This window comes from Budorcas taxicolor, chromosome 16 (assembly GCF_023091745.1).
Source record: "Budorcas taxicolor isolate Tak-1 chromosome 16, Takin1.1, whole genome shotgun sequence".
Classification (NCBI taxonomy): domain Eukaryota; kingdom Metazoa; phylum Chordata; class Mammalia; order Artiodactyla; family Bovidae; genus Budorcas; species Budorcas taxicolor.
Genome location: NC_068925.1, coordinates 7,826,715 through 7,845,409, shown reverse-complemented (window position 1 = coordinate 7,845,409; position 18,695 = coordinate 7,826,715). Strand labels below are relative to the sequence as shown.

The window sequence follows — 18,695 nt, the reverse complement described above, 5'->3', positions numbered from 1 at the left end:
CTGAAGTAATATAATGTAGAAAATTGCCTCCACTATCATTAAATGGACATAGATTACTTTTAGGCCAGGTCAAAACCAGTTTGTGCCTGAACATAACAAGGGATGGACTTGTGTTCCAAGTGTTTGGTGTTGTAGCCCAATAGCTCTCAAAGCACAGTCCTGGCAGGGCATTCTCAGCACATTCTGTAAACTGTTAGATATGCAAGCAGATTCACAGGCTCACTCAGACTTGTTGAATCTAAACCTCTGGGGCTGCAACTCTGACAATGTTTTGATGATTCCCAAGGAATTCTGTGTATATTTCAGTTTAGGACCCATGGCTACAGCCTCTTGCAGTTACAGCTTCTTCATCCCCTGAATCACAGTTAGGAATGCACATCATTGATGGTGGGGTCCTTAGCATTTGCCCCCAAATATAATTAAAGTATAGTTTTGTAAATTTACACTTTATTTTTCTAATATTTTTCCAGATTTTCTTTTCAAATCTTTAATTAATCTTCTCTTTGCAACTATAGTATTCTTCAGAGTGTGTTAATTCTTGATCAAGTCTCTAAAGAAGAACCTCCTGTGTTTATGTTCTGAAAGGCCCTAAAGTTATACCTCATAAACAGGAAGAATGTAAACCAAATCTTGATGTCAAATGATACTTTTATTATGTTTTGCTTATGGTTTATAAATACATTTTGAATTTATATACTTTATAGTTTTTATTTTACTAACCTCAAAAAGAGATTTCCAGGAAAACTCTTTTTTTTCACTGCCCTAAAAATTGTGTATCACTTTTATAGTGAAGTATAGGGGAGAGATTTAAGATACAGAAGTTTAATTCATGCTGAAAAATATTGCTTTGTTTCCTTTCCCTTAACCTTACATATAAACTGATGACAATTAGCAGTCTTTCATGACAGATTAACTGTTCAATCGAAACAACCATGGAATGTATTTGACATTCTAATTCCTCCGTGCTCTTCATGATAATCATTAGATTAGAGATACTTTTTTCCTTTTCTATTCAGATGTTTCCTGTGTGAATCCACCTCAAGTGGAAAATGCTATTATACAAAATCAGAAGTCTAGATATCAAAGTGGTGAGAGAGCACGTTACGAATGTGTTGGGAATTATCACCTTTTTGGGGAGATAGATGTCGTATGTTTAAATGGAACTTGGACAAAGCCACCTCAGTGCAAAGGTAGAGTATCTTACTCACCGTGTCCACCCAATTTAGAGAATATAATAACAAACTATATTGAATCAAAATTAGGATGAAGTAGCCTTTCTGGAATGATTTTTAGTTGCAAAAAAAAAAAAAATAGTGCTGAAAATCCAGTTTTTTTGTGGTCTGATTATGTAATCTAACATGTTTATTGTATGACAGTGTTGATCAAATTTGAGCAGTTGGAATCATGGGACATTTCCTGTCTTTAAACATTAAGATAATCAGTTGTTTTCTGAAGATAAGTGTGTAAAAGATACCATAGTTACATTTAACAGCCCAAGAAATTCCACTTTGAGACATGGAATAAGCAGCTGGGGCCTGATCACAAAATCTGACGTAGATGTGGGCAGCTGTACCTATGGATGATATTTAAAGGTAGGTTACAAGCTGAGTTCCAGCAGAGCTATTTAAAATCCTACAGGATGATGCTACAGTGCTACACTCATTACGTCAGCAAATTTGGGAAACCCAGCAGTAGTCACAGGAGTGGAAAAGGTCAATCCTCACCAATTCCCAAGAATGGCAGTGCTAAACAATGTTCAGATCACCAGACAATTGCAGTCATCTCCCATGCTAGTAAGGTTATGTTCAATGTGAATAGCTGATTCCTTGAAAAACACCCTGAAACTGGGAAAGGTTGAAGGCAAACAGAGAAGGGGGTGACAGACGATGAGATGTTTGGGTGACATCACTGATTCCATGGACATGAACTTAGGCAACTCCGGGAGAGGTCAGAGACCTGGAAACCTCGCATGAGCAGTCCGTGGGGTCACAAAGTGTTAGAGACGACTTGGCAACTAAATGATAACTAGCTGAACTCATTCAGGAAATGAGTGTACACATAAAAATAGAGTCTGAACTTGGTACTGGGACACTTCAGTGTTTAGAGATCAGACAGGATGGGAATCCAAAACAAGAAGTACATTCAGTTCAGTTCATTTCAGTTGAGTCGCTCAGTCGTGTCCAACTCTTTGAGACCCCATGAATTCCAGCACGCCAGGCCTCCCTGTCCATCACCAACTCCTTGAGTTCACTCAAGCTCATGTCCATCGAGTCGGTGATGCCATCCAGCCATCTCATCCTCTGTCGTCCCCTTCTCCTCCTGCCCCCAATCCCACCCAGCATCAGGGTCTTTTCCAATGAGTCAGTTCTTTGCATGAGGTGGCCAAAGTATTGGAGTTTCAGCTTCAGAATAATCAGTCCTTCCAATGAGCACCCAGGACTGATCTCCTTTAGGATGGACTGGTTGGATTTCCTTGCAGTCCAAGGGACTCTCAAGTGTCTTCTCAAACATCACATTTCAAAAGCATCAATTCTTTGGCACTCAGCTTTCTTCACAGTCCAGCTTTCACATCCATACATGACCACTCAAAAAACCATAGCCTTGACTAGATGGACCTTTTTTGGCAAAGTAATATCTCTGCTTTTCAATATACTATCTAGATTGGCCATAACTTTTCTTCCAAGGAGTAAGCGTCTTTTAATTTCATGGCTGCAGTCATCATCTGCAGTGATTTTGGAGCCCAAAAAAATAAAGTCTGAGACTGCTCCACTGTTTCCCCATCTATTTGCCATGAAGTGATGGGACCAGATGCCATGACCTTAGGTTTCTGAATGTTGAGCTTTAAGCCAACTTTTTCACTCTGCAATTTCACTTTCATCAAGAGGCTTTTTAGTTCCTCTCCACTTTCTGCCATAAGGGTGGTGTCATCTGCATATCTGAGGTTATTGATATTTCTGCTGGCAATCTTAATTCCAGCTTGTGCTTCTTCCAGCCCAGCGTTTCTCATGATGTACTCTGCATAGAAGTTAAATAAGCAGGGTGACAATATACAGCCTTTTCTTATTTGAAACCAGTCTATTATTCCATGTACATTAGCCACTTCTAACTTTTCAAGTTAACTTTTGCCTGGTGTGTAATTTTTGAAGTCTCCACTTGAACATATTTTCATGTTTGAAGCGACTTTTGTTTTAGACAACATACATCTGAGTCTTGTTTAGGTGTCTACCCTGCCATTTTCAGGTTTTTAATTGATGTATTTAGGACCATTTATATTTTGTGAAATTTATTAACTATTAAGGACAGTCTGCCATTTTCTTATTTGTTTTGTGTGTGTTTCCTTCAATTCTCAACGTTCTTCTTTTCTTGACTTACTTGTGGATTTTTGAACATTATAAAATAATTTGACTTGGATCTGCATTGTTTTTGAGTTTATGTCTTTACATGGTTTTCTTTTCTCTAGGTATTAAGATACACATAGGTAGTTTATCCAGAGAAGGCAATGGCACCCCAGTCCACTATTGCCTGGAAAATCCTAGGGACAGGCGAGCTTTATGGGCTGCCAACTTTGGGGTTGCACAAAGTCGGATACGACTGAAGAGACTTAGCAGCAGCAGCAGGTAGTTTATCACTCCCTACTGTTGCTGACATTTTACCATCTCAGATGAAATGTGGAATGCTTGCTTCCATTTAGACTTATTGGTTCTCTCGACATTTTTAACATAAATGTCTGTAGTATCCTCTCTATATACATTGAGCACCATATCAGATGACAGTTTTGTACAACTCTAATAAAATCAGCAGGAAAATCATCAGTCAGTTAGTTCAGTCACTCAGTCGTGTCCGACTCTTTGCGACCCCATGAATCGCAGCATGCCAGGCCTCCCTGTCCATCACCAACTCCCAGAGTTCACTCAGATTCACGTCCATCGAGTCAGTGATGCCATCCAGCCATCTCATCCTCTGTCATCCCCTTCTCCTCCTGCCCCCAATCCCTCCCAGCATCAGAGTCTTTTCCAATGAGTCAACTCTTCGCATGAGGTGGCCAGAGTACTGGAGTTTCAGCTTTAGTATCATTCCTTCCAAAGAAATCCCAGGAAAATCATATTCTTATTATATTTACCTTTTTTTAAAAAAAACACAAAACTCCATTCTAAAATCTCGATTCTTTTTCTACTTTGCTTTCTTTTGAAAAATTCTTAAGTATAGTTCTGCTGGAGACAAATTCTCTCAGTTTTGCTTTGTTCAGGAAATTCTTTCTTTCTCCCATTAATTCAGAAGGATAGTTTATATGATATAGAATTTGGACTTGACAATTATTTTCATCCAGCTTTGGAAAAATTTTCTCACATCTTTCTGGCTCTATGGTCATTAATGAAATTTCCACTGATGCTTGCATCTTTTTTTCCAAATATGTATTGTATAATATTTATCCCAAATAAGTATTGCATATCTATGAAGCTGCTGATGAGATTTTTTTCTGTAAGTTTCAGGAATTTGAACATGATGTATCTTGTTTAACTTTTTACTTAGTTTTGGCATATAGCCGATTAACACTGTTGTGCTCACTTCAGGTAAACAGAGAAGGGACTCAGCCACACATATGCATGTGAGCATTCTCACTCAAACTCCCTTCCTGTCAAATCTGCCACATTACACTCCACAGAGTTCCCTGTGCTATACAGTAGGTCCTTATTTGTCATCCACTTAAAAAATGGCAGTGTGTTCATGCCCACCCAAATTCCCTGTCTCTTCTACCATCATTCCCCCTGGCAACCATAAATTCCTTCTCTAAGTCTGTGAGTCTGTTTCTGTTCCACAAATAAGTTTGTTTGCAAAATTTCTTTGAAGATTCCATATATAGGGGATGTCTTACAATTTTTCTCCTTCTCTAACTACACTCAGTATAACACTCTCTAGGTCCATCCATATTTTTGCAAATGACATTATTTCATTCTTTTAGTGGATGAGTAATATTCCATTGTATATGTACCACATCTTCTTTGCCCATTTCTCTGTTGAGGGACATTTAGGTTGATTCCATATCATGACTATTGTAAATAGTGCTTCAATGAACATTAGGGTGTGTGTTTCCTCTTAGACCAAGTTTTTCACCAGATCCATGCCTGGGGCAAGATTGCAAGGTCATATGGTAGCTCTATTTTTAGCTTTCAAAGGAGCATAAATACTTGTCTCCATAGTGGCTGTATCAACTAACAGTGTAGGAGGGTTACCTTCTCTTCACATACTCACCAGCATAGCTCTTTGGACTCATGTTAAGGGATATCATGCTGTAGTTTTGATTTGAATCTCTCTAATAATTAGTGATATGAACATCTTTTCATGGGTGTCTTGCCCATCTGAATGTCTTCTTTGGAGAATAAACCTAAGGAGACAGAAGATCTGTAATCTGAAAACTGTAGTATGCTAATGAAAGAAATTAAAGACAAAAACAGATAGAAGGATATATCATTATCTTCAATTAGAAAAACCAATATTGTCAAAATGACTGTACTACCAAAAGCAATCTACAGATTTAGTGCAATCCGTATGTAATTGCCAATGGCAATTTTTCACAGAACTAGAAAAAAAAAAAAACAAAAAACCCTTAAAATTTGAATGGAGACACAAAAGGCCAAAAATAGACAAAGCAATCTTGAGAAAGAAAAACGGAGCTGGAGGAATGACACTCCCTGACTTCAGACTATACTACAAAGCTCTAGACATTAAAAAAAAAAAAGATACTCATTATGACATCAAGACTTAATGAATCAGTGAATTGAAATGGACAGGAATGGGCAAACAATTCAGATGACCATTATATCTACTACTATGGGCAAGAATTCCTTAGGAGAAATGGAGTAGCCCTCACAGCCAACAAAACAAACTGAAATACAGTACTTGGGTGCATTCTCAAAAACGACAAAATTATCCCCATTGATTTCCAAGGCAAGTCACTTAAAATCACAGTAATCCAAGTCTATGCTCCACCCACTAATGTCAAAGTATATGAAGTTGACTGGTTCTATGAAGACTTATATTACATTTTAGATCAAAACATCAAAACCAAAAAAATCTGCTTTTCATACAGGGAACTGGAATGCAAAGGTATGAATAAAAAGATACCTGGAGTAACAGGCAAGTTTGACCTTGGAGTGCAAAATGAAGCAGGGGAAAGGCTAAAAGAGTTTTGACAAGAGAAGACATGGGTCATAGCAAACACCCTCTTCAAAATACAAGAGACAATTCTATACATGAACATCACAAGATGGTCAGTACTGAAATCAGAATGATTATATTCTTTGCAGTCAAAGATAGAGAAGCTCTATACAGTTGGCAAAACCAAGACTGGAAGCTGACTGTGACTCAGATCATGAGGTCCTTATTGTGAAATTCAGATTTGAATTGAGGAAAGCAGGGAAAACCACTAGGCCATTTGGGTCTTTTATGATTATATAGCAGAAAGGATAAAAATATTCAAGGGATTAGATCTGAGAGAGTGCCTGAAGAACTATGGATAGAGGTTTGTAACTTTGTACAGGAGGTAGTGAGCAAAACCATCCCCAAGAAGCAGAAATGCAACAATGCAAAATGGCTTTCTAAGAAGGCCTTACATGAGATGAAAAAAGAAGAGAAGCAAAGCGCAAAGGAGAAAAGGGAAAATATACCCATCTGAATGCAGAATCCAAAGAATAGCAAGGACAGATAAGAAAGCCTTGTTAAGTGAGCAATGCAAAAAAATAGAGGAAAGCTATACAATGGGGCAGACTAGAGATGTCTTCAAGAAAATTAGAGAGAGAAAGGGAACATTTCATGTAATGATGGGCACAGTAAAGGGCAGAAGGAGTATGCCCCTAAGAGAAGCAGAAGGTATTAAGAAGAGGTGGCAAGAATATACAGAAGAACTGTACAGAAAAGGACTTAATGACCCAGATGACCACAAGTCACCTGGAGCCAGAAATCCTGGTGTGTGAAGTCAAGTGGGCATCACTACAAACAAAGCTAGTGGAGGTGATGGGATTCCAGCTGAACTATTTCAAATGCTAACAGATGATGCTGTGAAAGTACTGCACTTAATATGCCAGCAAATTTGGAAAACTCAGCAGTGGCTATTGGGCTGAAAAAAGTCAGATTTTATTCCAGTCTCTAGAAGGACAATGCCAAAGAAAGTTCATACTACCACAACACAACTGGGCTCATTTCACATGCTAGCAAGTTAATACTCAAAGTCCTTCAAGCTAAATTTCAACAACATGTGAACCGAGAACTTCGAGATGTACAAGCTAAATTTAGAAAGACAGTAGAACTAGAAATTAAATCGACAACATCCGTTGGATCATAGGAAAAGGAAAGGGATTGAAGAAACATTCTGCTTCATTGACTACACTAAAATCTTTGACTGTGTAGATCACAACAAACTGTGGAAAATTCTTACAGAGATGGGAATACTTGACCTGTGCCTGCCTCCTGAGAAACCTGTATGCAGGTAAAGAAGCAACAGTTAGAACCGGAATGGAACAACAAACTGGTTCAAAATTGGGAAAGGAGTGTGTCAAGGCTGTATATTATCACCCTGCTACTTTAAACATCACACAAAACACCAGGCTGGAAAAAGCACAAGCTGGAATCAAGATTGCCAGGAAAAATACCAATAACCTCAGATACACAGATGACATCACACTAATGGCAGAAAGCAAAGAGGAACTAAAGAGCCTCTTGATAATGGTGAAAGAGGAGATTGAAAAAGCTAGCTTAAAGCCATATTCAAAAAACGAAGATCATGGTATCGGGTTCCATCACTGTCTGTCAAAAATGGGGGAAAATGGAAACAGTGACAGACTTCATTCTTTTCAGCTTCACAATCACTGTGGATGCTGACTGCAGCCATGAAATTAAAAGACTCCTTGGAAGAAAAGCTATGAAAACCTTGACAGCATGGTAAGAAGCAGAGAAATCACTTTACCAACAAAGGTTCATATTGTCAAAGTTATGGTTTTTCAAGCAGTAATATATGGATGTGAATGTTTGACCACAAAGAAGGCTGAGTACCAAAGAACTGATTTTTTTGAACTGTGGTGCTGGAGAAGACTCTTGAGAGTCCCTTGGAATGCAAGGAGATCAAGCCAGTCAATCCTAAAAGAAATCGGTCCTGAAGATTCATTGGAAGGACTGATGCTGAAGCTGATGTGCCAGTATTTTGGCCACTTGATGAGAAGAGCTGACTCTTTGGAAAAATACCTGATATTGGAAAAGATTAAGTGCAGGAGGAGAAGGGACATTAGGGGATGAGATGGTTGGATGGCATGATCAACAGAATGGACATGACTTTGAACGAACTCTGGGAGTTAATGAAGGACTGGGAAGCTGGGCTTTCTACAATCCATGGGGTTGCAAAGAGTCCGAAACAATTGAGCGACTGAACAACACAACAGGAACTGATTATGATGTATCTTGACATTAAGTTCTTTGGCTCCGTCCCATTTGGAATTCACTGAGCAGTTTTAGCATGTAGCTGTTGTTTTTGGTTAGTCGCTAAGTCATATGCCCTATTTGAGATATTATCAGCCATTATTTAAAAAAAATTTTTTTGGAATGTATTTCCTATACAGTATAGTGTTGGTTTCACTGTACATCAAATGAATCAGCTACACGTATCCACATATCCACATATCCCCATTCTTTTGGATTTCCTTTACATTTAGACCATCAGAGAATGATGGCACAGGGAACTCAGCCATTATTTTTTTTTATCTCTTATTCTTTATTTTCAACTTCATGTTCAAGCTTCTTTGCTATCTTCCACAGGTCCTTGAAGCTATGTCCATTTTCTTCTCAGTCTATTTTCAAGGTTAGTTAATATTCAAACTTATTGATCATTCTGCCATCTGCAATATATTGTCAAACCATGTGGTTTTCTAATAATCTATTTTCTAGTTCTACCAATTGGACTAGATTTTTAAAAACCATCTTCCAATGATTTCAATATCTGTGTCATCTCAGTGTTGTCTTCTGTTGATTGCTTTTTTTCTTTTGAGGTTTATCTGGTCTTTGGTCTGATAAATGATCTTCAACTGTATTCAGACACTTGAGCTTTTATATCTTGAGACTAAGGATGTTATTGGTCTCCTTCATTAATCAGGCCTCCATTACTGCCATGTAGGGTGCAAGTCCAAGGTTCCCACCTGGGCTCCTCTCACACCAGAAGAAAGGACAGAGGTTTCTTATTCGATCATTCAGCTCAGTTCAGTTCAGTCGCTCAGTCATGTCTGACTCTGCAGTCCCATGTATTGCAGCATGCCAGGCCTCCCTGTCCATCACCAATTCGGGGAATTCACTCAAACTCATGTCCATCGAGGCGGTGATGCCATCCAGCCATCTCATTCTCTGTCGTCCCCTTCTCCTTCTGCCCCTAGTCCCTCCCAGCATCAGGGTCTTTTCCAATGATTCGACTCTTCACATGAGGTGGCCAAAGTATTGGAGTTTCAGCTTCAACATCAGTCCTTCCAATGAACACCCAGGACTGATCTCCATTAGGATGGACTGGTTGGACCTCCTTGCAGTCCAAGGGACTCTCAAGAGTTCTCTCATTATGTGGGTGGAAATAGGGGCTGCTTCCTTGGACCCTGTAGATCAAGGCATGGAAAGGATTGGTCTGAGGTTTCTGCCATCGTGTGTTTCTAGACTAAATCAGTCCAGTTCAGTCACTCAGTTGTGTCTGACTCTTTGCAACTCCATGGACTGCAGCACACCAGGCTTTCCCATCCTTCACCAACTCCCAGAGCTTGACTGACCTCATGTCCATCAAGTCAATGATGCCATCCTACCATCTCATCCTCTGTTATCCCCTTATCCTTCTGCCTCCAATCTTTCCCAGCATCAGGGTTTTCTCCAGTCAGTTCTTTTCATCTGCTGGCCAAAGTATTGGAGCTTCAGCTTCATCATCAGTCCTTCCAATGAATATTCAGGACTGATTTCCTTTAGGATTGACTGGTTTGACCTCCTTGCATTTCAAGGGACTCTTAAGAGTTTTCTCCAACACCACAGTTCAAAAGCAACAATTTTTCGGTGCTCAGCTTTCTTTATAGTCCAACTCTCACATCCATACATGATGACTGAAAAAATCGGTTTTCACTAGGTGGAATTTTGTTGGCAAAATAATGTCTCTGCTTTTTGATATGTTGTCTAGGTAGGTCATAACTTTTTTCTAAGGAACAAGTGTCTTTTAATTTCATGGCTGCAGTCACCATCTGCAGTGATTTTGGAGCCCCCAAATAAAAGCTCTCACTGTTTCCATTGTTTCACCATCTGTTTGCTATGAAGTGATGGAACTGGATGCCATGACCTTAGTTCTCTGAATGTTGATTTTTAAGCCAACTTTTCCACTCCCCTCTTTCACTTTCATTAGGAGACTCTTTAGTTCTTCTTCACTTTCTGCCATAAGGGTGGTGCCATCTGCATATTTGAGGTTGTTGATATTTCTGCTGACAATATTGATTCCAGCTTGTGCTTCATCCGGCCTGGAATTTTGCATGATGTACTCTGCGTATAAGTTAAGTAAGAAGGTGACCGTATACAGATTTATGTGCTCCTTTCCTGATTTGGTACCAGTTTGTTCTTCCATGTCTGACTCTAACTGTGGCTTCTTGACCTGCATACAGATTCCTCAAGAGGCAGGTCAGGCGTTACCATCTATTTAATTTCCACAGTTTGCTGTGATCACACAGTTTAAGGCTTTGGTGTAGTCAATAAAACAGAAGTGGATTTTTTTGTGGAACTCTCTTGCTTTTCTGATGATCCAATGGATGTTGGCAATATGATCTCTGGTTTCTCTGCCTTTTCTGAATCCAGTTTGAACATCAGGAATCTCATGGGTCACATAATGTTGAAGCCTAGCTTGGAGAAGTTTGAGCATTACTTTGCTAGTGTGTGAGATGAATGCAATTGTACCGTAGTTGCAACATTCTTTGGGATTGCCTTTCTTTGGGATTGGAATGAAAATTGACATTTTGCAGACCTTTGTTTACTGCTGAATTTGCTGGCATATTGAGTGCAGCACTTAAAGAGCATCATCTTTAGGATTTGAAATAGCTCAACTGGAATACCATCACCTCCACTAGCTTTGTTCACAGTGATGCTTCCTAAGGCCTACTTGACTTTGTATTTTAGGATGTCTGGCTCTAGGTGAGTGATCACACCTTTGTGGTTATCTGGGTCATGAAGATATTTTTGTATAGTTTTTCTGTGTATTCTGGCCACCTCTTCTTAATATCTTCTGCTTCTGTTAGGTCCATACCATTTTTGTTCTTTATAGTCCCCATCATTGCATGAAATGTCCTTGATATCTCTAATTTTCTTGAAAAGATCTCCAGTCTTTCCCATTCTATTGTTTTCCTCTATTTCTTTGCACTGATCACTGAGGAAGGCTTTCTTATCTCTCCTTGCTGTTCTTTGGAACACTGCATTCAAATCGTTTTATCTTTCCTTTTCTGCTTTGCCTTTAGCATCTCTTCTTTTCTCAGCTATTTGTAAGGCCTCTTGAGGCAAACATTTTGCCTTTTTTATGTTTCTTTGTATTGGGGATGATTTTGATCCCTTCCTCCTGTATAAAGTCAGGAACCACTGTCCATAGTTGTTCAGGCATTCTGTCTTATCAATCCCTTGAATCTAGTTGTCTCTTCCACTCTAAATTAAGGGATTTGATTTAGGTCGTGCCTGAATGTCTAGAAGTTTTCACATCTTTCTTCAATTTAAGTAAGAATTTGGCAACAAGGAGTTCATGATCTGAGCCACAGTCAGCTCCCAGCCTTGTTTTTTCTGACTGTATAGAGCTTCTCCATTTTTGGCTGCAAAGAATATAATCAATTTGATTTTGGTATTGTCCATGTGTAGAGTTTTCCATGGACATTTGGTGATGTCCATGTGTAGAGTTTTCACTTGTGTTGTTGGAAGAAGGTGTTTGCTGGACCAGTGTGTTCTCTTGGCAAAACTCTGTTACTCTTTGCCCTGCTTCATTTTGTACTCTTAACTCCAAACTTGCCTGCCAGTCCAGATATCTCAACCTCCCACTTTTGCATTCCAGTCCAATATAATGAAAAGTACAGCTTTTTGCTTGTTAGTTCTAGAAGTCCTTGTATGTCTTCAGAAAACCATTCAACTTCAGCTTCTTCAACATAACTGTTCAGGGCATAGACTTGGATTACCATGCTTCTCAATGGTTTGGCTTGCAAATGAGCAGCAATCATTCTGTCATTCTTGAGATTGCATGTAGGCACTGCATTTCAGACTGTTTTGTTGGTTATCATGGCTACTCCATTTCTTCTTAGGGATTCTTGCTCACAGTCGTAGATATACTGGTCATCTGAGTCAAATTCACCCATTTAAGTCCATTTTAGTTGGCTAATTTTTAAAATGCCGATGTTCACTCTTGCCATCTCCTGTTTGACCACTTCCAATTTGCCTTGATTCATGGACCTAACATTCCAGGTCCCTATGCAATAGTGCTCTTTACAGCATCAGACTTTACTTCCATCACCAGTCACACCCACACCTGGATGTTGTTTTGCTTTCTCTTCATCTCTTCATTCTTTCTGGAAGTATTTCTCCACTGATCTCCTGCATATTGGGCACCTCCCCACCTGAGGAGTTCATCTTTCAGTGTCCTATCTTTTTGCCTTTTCATACTGTTCATGGGGTTCTCAAGGCAAGAATACTGAAGTGGTTTGGCATTCCCTTTTCCAGTGGCCCACATTTTTTCAGAATACTCCGCCATGACCCGTCCAACTTGAAGGCCCTATATGGCATGGCTCAGAGTTTCATGGAGTTATACAAGGCTCTTATCCGTGTGATCAGATTGGTTAGTTTTCTGTGATTGTGGTTTTCATTCTGTCTGCCCTCTAATGGATGAGGATAACAGGCTTATGGAAGCTTCCTGATGAGACAGACTGACTCAGGATTAAACTGGGTCTTGGTCTGATGGAAGGGGCCATGCTCAGTAAATCTTTAGTTCAATTTTCTGTTGATGGGTGGGGTCGTGTTCCCTCCTTGTTTTTTGACCTGTGGCCAAACAGTGGTGGAGGTAAGGAGGATACTGGTGGCCTCCTTCAAAAGGTCTTATGCATGCACTGCTGCACTCAATGCCCCCAAACCTGCAGCAGGCCACCACTAGCCCATGCCTCTGCTGAAGACTCCTGGACACTAATGGGCAAGTCTGGGTCAGTCTCTTGTGGGGTCACTGGTTCTTTCTCCTGGGTTCTTTTGTGCACAAGGTTTGTTTGTGCCCTCTAAGAGTCTGTTTCTGCAGTCCTGTGTAGGTTCTGGTGGCTCTGTGGTGGAGTTAATTGCAGCCTCCTCCAAGAGGGCTTATGCAATACCCAAGTCTACTGCACCCAGAGCCCCTGCCCCTGTAGCAGTGCACTGCTCACCCGTACTTCTGCAGGGGACACTCAGACATAATTCTGGCTTAGTCTCTTTTGGGTCTCTGGGTCCTGGTGCACACAAGATGTAGTGTGCACACTTAGTGTAGTATTTCTAGACTAATTCAGTATTGTGAAAACTGTTTGTATCTTGCTAGGCTACTCTTTTCTGGGCCTTTTCTTAAAGAGATCAACTGCTTCGTGAGACTTTTTTTCTTTCTGAACTTGTATTATTTCTGGGTTGCTGTCTCAGTGGCCCATTCAGGGAACATAGAAGGCAAAATGAAAACCCCAAGGACTCTCTTCAGTGTAACTCTTTGAATCCCAAGGTCCCTAAGCAGATTGACTTACTACTTGTTTCACAGTCACCTGTTTTGGTTTTTATAATATGTTCAGGGCCTTAATTTGGCAGAAGGAATACTTAGCAGATGCTGTAAGCACAAATATTTTTACCTCATCTTGTCCAGAAATGGAAGCCAAAGCTTCCTTTCACAGGCACTGCCACATGTTGTATAAAAGGGTAAATTTTTTTTTTTTTTTTAATCTTAGCTATCCGTCTTCCCAGCATATACTCTGAAAGGAAACACATTTGAACGTCAGGACACTGCAAAGCAGACATATTCGTTAAAGTACTATATGTGCTTCCATGGTAGTAAAAAAAGGTCTTAAAATGTGTGTTTCTGATTAAGTGATTAAAATTCCTTCTATAAATCATTTCTGTCATCAGGAATCTTAAGTTTTGATATGACATATTTGGCTGCATTTTTATTTTATTTGTTTAAAACTGTAGGAGTTGTCTTTGAATAAAGCAAACGCCATTATTTTTTAGACTCTAAAGGAAAGTGTGGGCCTCCTCCACCAATAGACAACGGAGACATTACCTCACTCCTGCAATCAGTATATCCTCCAGGAATGATTGTTGAGTACCGGTGTCAGGCCTACTATGAACTTCAGGGAAACAGAAACGTAGTATGTCGGAATGGAGAGTGGTCAGAACCACCAAAATGCTTAGGTAAATGCTTTAAACTTCTCTTGGATCCTGGGATAGTCCTTGTACACAGCATAATGTTTAACTGTTTATAATAGAGTTTTTATGGATTAAATAACAACCAGTTAATGCTTGCACACCAAGGATTAATATCTGTATATAGAAATAAAGTTAGAAAACTTCATGTTCAAGCAACAATGGCTCCTTTATGAAAGCTCTTCATATGATAACTGACATTATGAATCTTATAACACTTAATGATTACACTAAACAAAGTATCTCATGCTTATAACATTCATTTTTTAAATATGATGAAACCTACATTATACATTTCAAGTGTATTGGTTTGGAAAAGGTTTGAGGAAGAAGTTTTGGATCAAAGTTCTTGAAACCCTGAAATTCTGTAGAAAATATTTGCATATTACTCAAAGGTTTACGTTTATTTTCTTTAATTTTAGAGGCATGTGTAATTTCAGAAGAAACAATGAGAAAACATCACATACAGTTAAGATGGAAACACGATAAAAAACTTTACTCCAAAACAGAGGATACTATTGAATTTAGGTGTCGATATGGTTATCGTCCACGGACAGCACCAGATACATTTCGAACAACTTGTCGGGAAGGAAAGGTGGTGTATCCTCAATGTGGATAGACTAAATGCAGTTGTAAAACTGAAATATGTACATGTATTCAGATTTTTCCTTATTAATTCAATTTTGTTTATTTTATCAATATTTTTGTAACTCATCTTGAATCATAAATCAGATTTGTGTTAAATATTATGGGGACAGTGTAATTGAGAGATGGGTCCAATGAATCACTTCTTAAAAGTACCTCATTAAACTTGGCAAATCAAAATGTTATGTGTCCTGTTCATGAAACATTTACAGCAAGAAATGAGATTCAATCACTTCCATGCCTCCTTCCATCCATCAGTTTCCTAACTTTCTTAAAGCTTTCTCCATTACTTCTGAGGGTTTCTGAAACTCTGTTTTAGAAGACATGGGAAAAAAGTGTGGAATGAAATGGAAAACACTCAACATATTGATAATATCACTTATCAAACATATAAAAGCAAACTATGTCATACTTATGTCAGCAGTTAAATATAAGTAGTCTATCTTACTTTTGCTCATCAGTAGATGAATAAACCAAAAATGATGAAACACATAATATTTTCAGTTCAGTTCAGGCACACAGTCGTTTCCGACTCTTTGCAACCCCATGCACTGCAGCATTCCAGGCCTCCCTGTCCATCAGCAACTCCCGGAGCTTACTCAAACTCATGTCCATTGAGTCAGTGATGCCATCCAACCATCTCATCCTCTGTCGTCCCCTTCTCCTCCCTCCTTCAATCTTTCCCTGGATGAGGGTCTTTTGAAAGGAGTCAGCTCTTCACATCAGGTGGCCAGTATATTGGAGTTTCAGCTTCAGCATCAGTCCTCCCAGTGAACATTCAGGACTGATTTCCTTTAGGCTGGACTGGTTGGATCTCTTAATATTTTACAAGATGCTTATCAAAGTACACATAATTCAAATAAAGAACAATGACAATCACATTGCATAACTACTATAACACGGCATATAAGTGATTTAAAAATTCAACATTAAATATACACACACACATAAAGACACTCTGCTTTAAACACTGAATAACTTTTATAGAAAAATACTGGCAAGAAATGTAAGAAACTATTTAGTATAGCTAGAGTTGAATTCACAGATAATCGGTGTAAAAGGTGTTTTACTTCTTTTTACTTACATGAATTCTTGAATTTTTCTGTCTTCAGTGTATATCAACTTTGAACCTCAAAATAGTTTCTAAAATAAATATGCAAAATGACACAACAGGAGCTTTAGAGATTAATTTGGTAATAAACTCCAGGTCTAGTAATGTTTTCCTGATTTTGCTGGTACAGAGCATTTTAGAAACATTCACCACCAGTCTGAAAGGTGATTTTTCTGTTCATACATTTTAAACAGCATATTAAGCTTAAATCAGTTAACTATAAACATTTTAAATTTCTAAATATCATAAAAATTTTATTATTAAAATAGATTTAAATAATCAAGCTAGAATATTTAAGGTGACATCTTATTACTTTGTACTGCATCAAGTCAAGTGACCTTGTTAGTCTAAGAAGCATGGCCATCAGCATTGGTGCTAATTGATTTAAATCTGAATTGCTGGTAACGGCTGGTTTTCTCACCCTTTAATGAAATTGTTAAAGTTGACAAATTATCTTTGCTATAAATGTTAACATTTTTGCAGATATTATTTCTCCAAAATTTTCAACTAATGGTTGTAGATCTATTTATGACCCAAGGCTGCAAACAGTTATTTCACTGTTGTCTAGAAAATGGTGATTTTTAGAGATCAGTTCTATCATTTTTCTGCATTTATTGTCATTCTGTGTAAAGATGAGTGTTAATTTGCAGACTCTGTTCATGATCAACTTTCACCTAAAAAGTTTTAGCAAATCTTTAAAATAATTTGAAAGGTTATGATTTTCTAAGCTAAAAATGAGATGAGTATGTACTATGCATGGATCATTACATGCAAATATGAGAATATGAACAAATCTCAGACTTATTTTTTTTATTTTAAAAACAATTTTTATTGGAGCATAGTTGATTTATAATGTGTAGTATCAGATGCCTTGCAAAGTGACTCAGTTAAAGATACACACGTTTTTAAGATTCTTTTCCCATATAGGCTGTAACAGAGTATGGAGTAGAGTTCCCTGTCTTCCATGGTAGGTCCTTATTAGTCATCTAGTTTATATATAGTAGTCTGTATATGTCAAACTTCTTTTTTTTTTAATTAAAGAATTGTGAACAGATCCTACACACAGTCAATTCTCTTTGGGAGAAGTGGCCTTATACACATACTAAGATGCAAATGATAAATTATACAGCCCAAGTCTAACACCTGGAAGGAAATTTAGGTTTACACTAATGCCTTATGAGAAATCAATCTTTTAAATCCAGCAAGGATAATTAAGTCTAAGATCTTTTATTAATTATGAAAATATATTGAATAAAATAAAATGTTTTCAAAATCACTCTTAAAATTAATTTTATTTAATGGAGGAATTGAGTTGCACAGAGTTGAAACTTTGACCAATGTATACAGTTGCATAAGAATCGTCTAGTCAAAATACAGGCTGTTGTGCATTCAGCCATGTCTGACAGTGCGACCCTATGGACTGTAGGCTGCCAGGCTCCTGGATCGATGGGACTCTCCAGGCAAGAATACTGCAGTGGGTTGCCATTTCCTCCTCCTGGCAATCTTCCCCACCCAGAGATCAAACCTACGCTCTTACCTCTCTTGCATTGGCCGGCAGGTTCTGTACCACTAGCACCATCTATTCAATAACCCCAGAAGAATCTTCTGCAGGCAATCCTCTTCATCAAACCCTAACCTCTGAGAACCATTAATTTGGCTTCTGTGGCTGTAGTTCTGCCTTTTCTGAAAAGAACAGCCACAACCTGGGAATAATCTAAGTGTCACAAAGTGATCGCATCTTAATTTGTTTACATCTGTTAGACATCTAATTGCAAATAAAGCAAGACTTTTAGGTCTTGGCTGTAAGGATTCTAAAAACTCTTTGAGGACACTGTTTGACACATAACAGTACACACTGCAGCTTCTCAGCTTCCTGTCTTTCCCAGCTTCCTGTCTTTCCCAAGTGTCAAATATATTCACTCAATCCCAACATCTCCCAAAGTTTTCACCCTTTTCAGTGTTAAATCTAAGGCCCACATTTTATTAAATGTCTTCCAAATAAGCTATGGGTGAGACGCAGTTTCTTGTCCATCCTTGGGAAAAATTCCTATTCACGTGTGACCCTATGAACCAGAAAACAAGAAATGTGCTTCAAAAGTACAATGTTAATACATACATAGAATAGACATTACCATTCAAAAATGGAGAAGGAGAAAGAGGAAAAAAAAATGAGTCTCAAGTCTTAAACTCAAAACCCATGAGGAGAAATCTCATTAGATTCCAATTGAGAGAACACATCTCTATGAAAAAAAAAAAAAAAAGTGAACGGGGGACAGCCACAACTTTTCAACCCACCAGAGAAGTGAGCCTACTTTCTCAGCTGAAAGAAGACTTGTTATCAGAGCTCTTATCTTTGGAGGTATTCTTCCTTTATGTATATGATGCCTGCTCCTTTCAGTCCATGCTGAATGCATTTCTGCTAATATAGAGTTGTCAAAAACCTTTTCAGTCTCCTGTGCTTTAATATGTATAAGTTCTTAGCCATGTGGATAAAACACAGATCATC

The 18,695-nt window shown here is 38.5% G+C and overlaps 1 protein-coding gene across 1 annotated transcript in view; it reads left to right on the top strand.

Annotated features, from left to right (window-relative positions):
* The window catches only part of CFH (complement factor H), a 108,892-nt gene extending 93,840 nt beyond the window's left edge, over positions 1 to 15,052 (top strand). Inside the window, exons 20-22 of the mRNA XM_052654262.1 lie at positions 1,017 to 1,190; positions 14,239 to 14,421; positions 14,856 to 15,052. Of these exons, the coding sequence (XP_052510222.1) occupies positions 1,017 to 1,190; positions 14,239 to 14,421; positions 14,856 to 15,052 (554 nt within the window). The remainder of the gene's footprint in view (positions 1 to 1,016; positions 1,191 to 14,238; positions 14,422 to 14,855) is intronic.
* Positions 15,053 to 18,695: the final 3,643 nt, after the last annotated feature.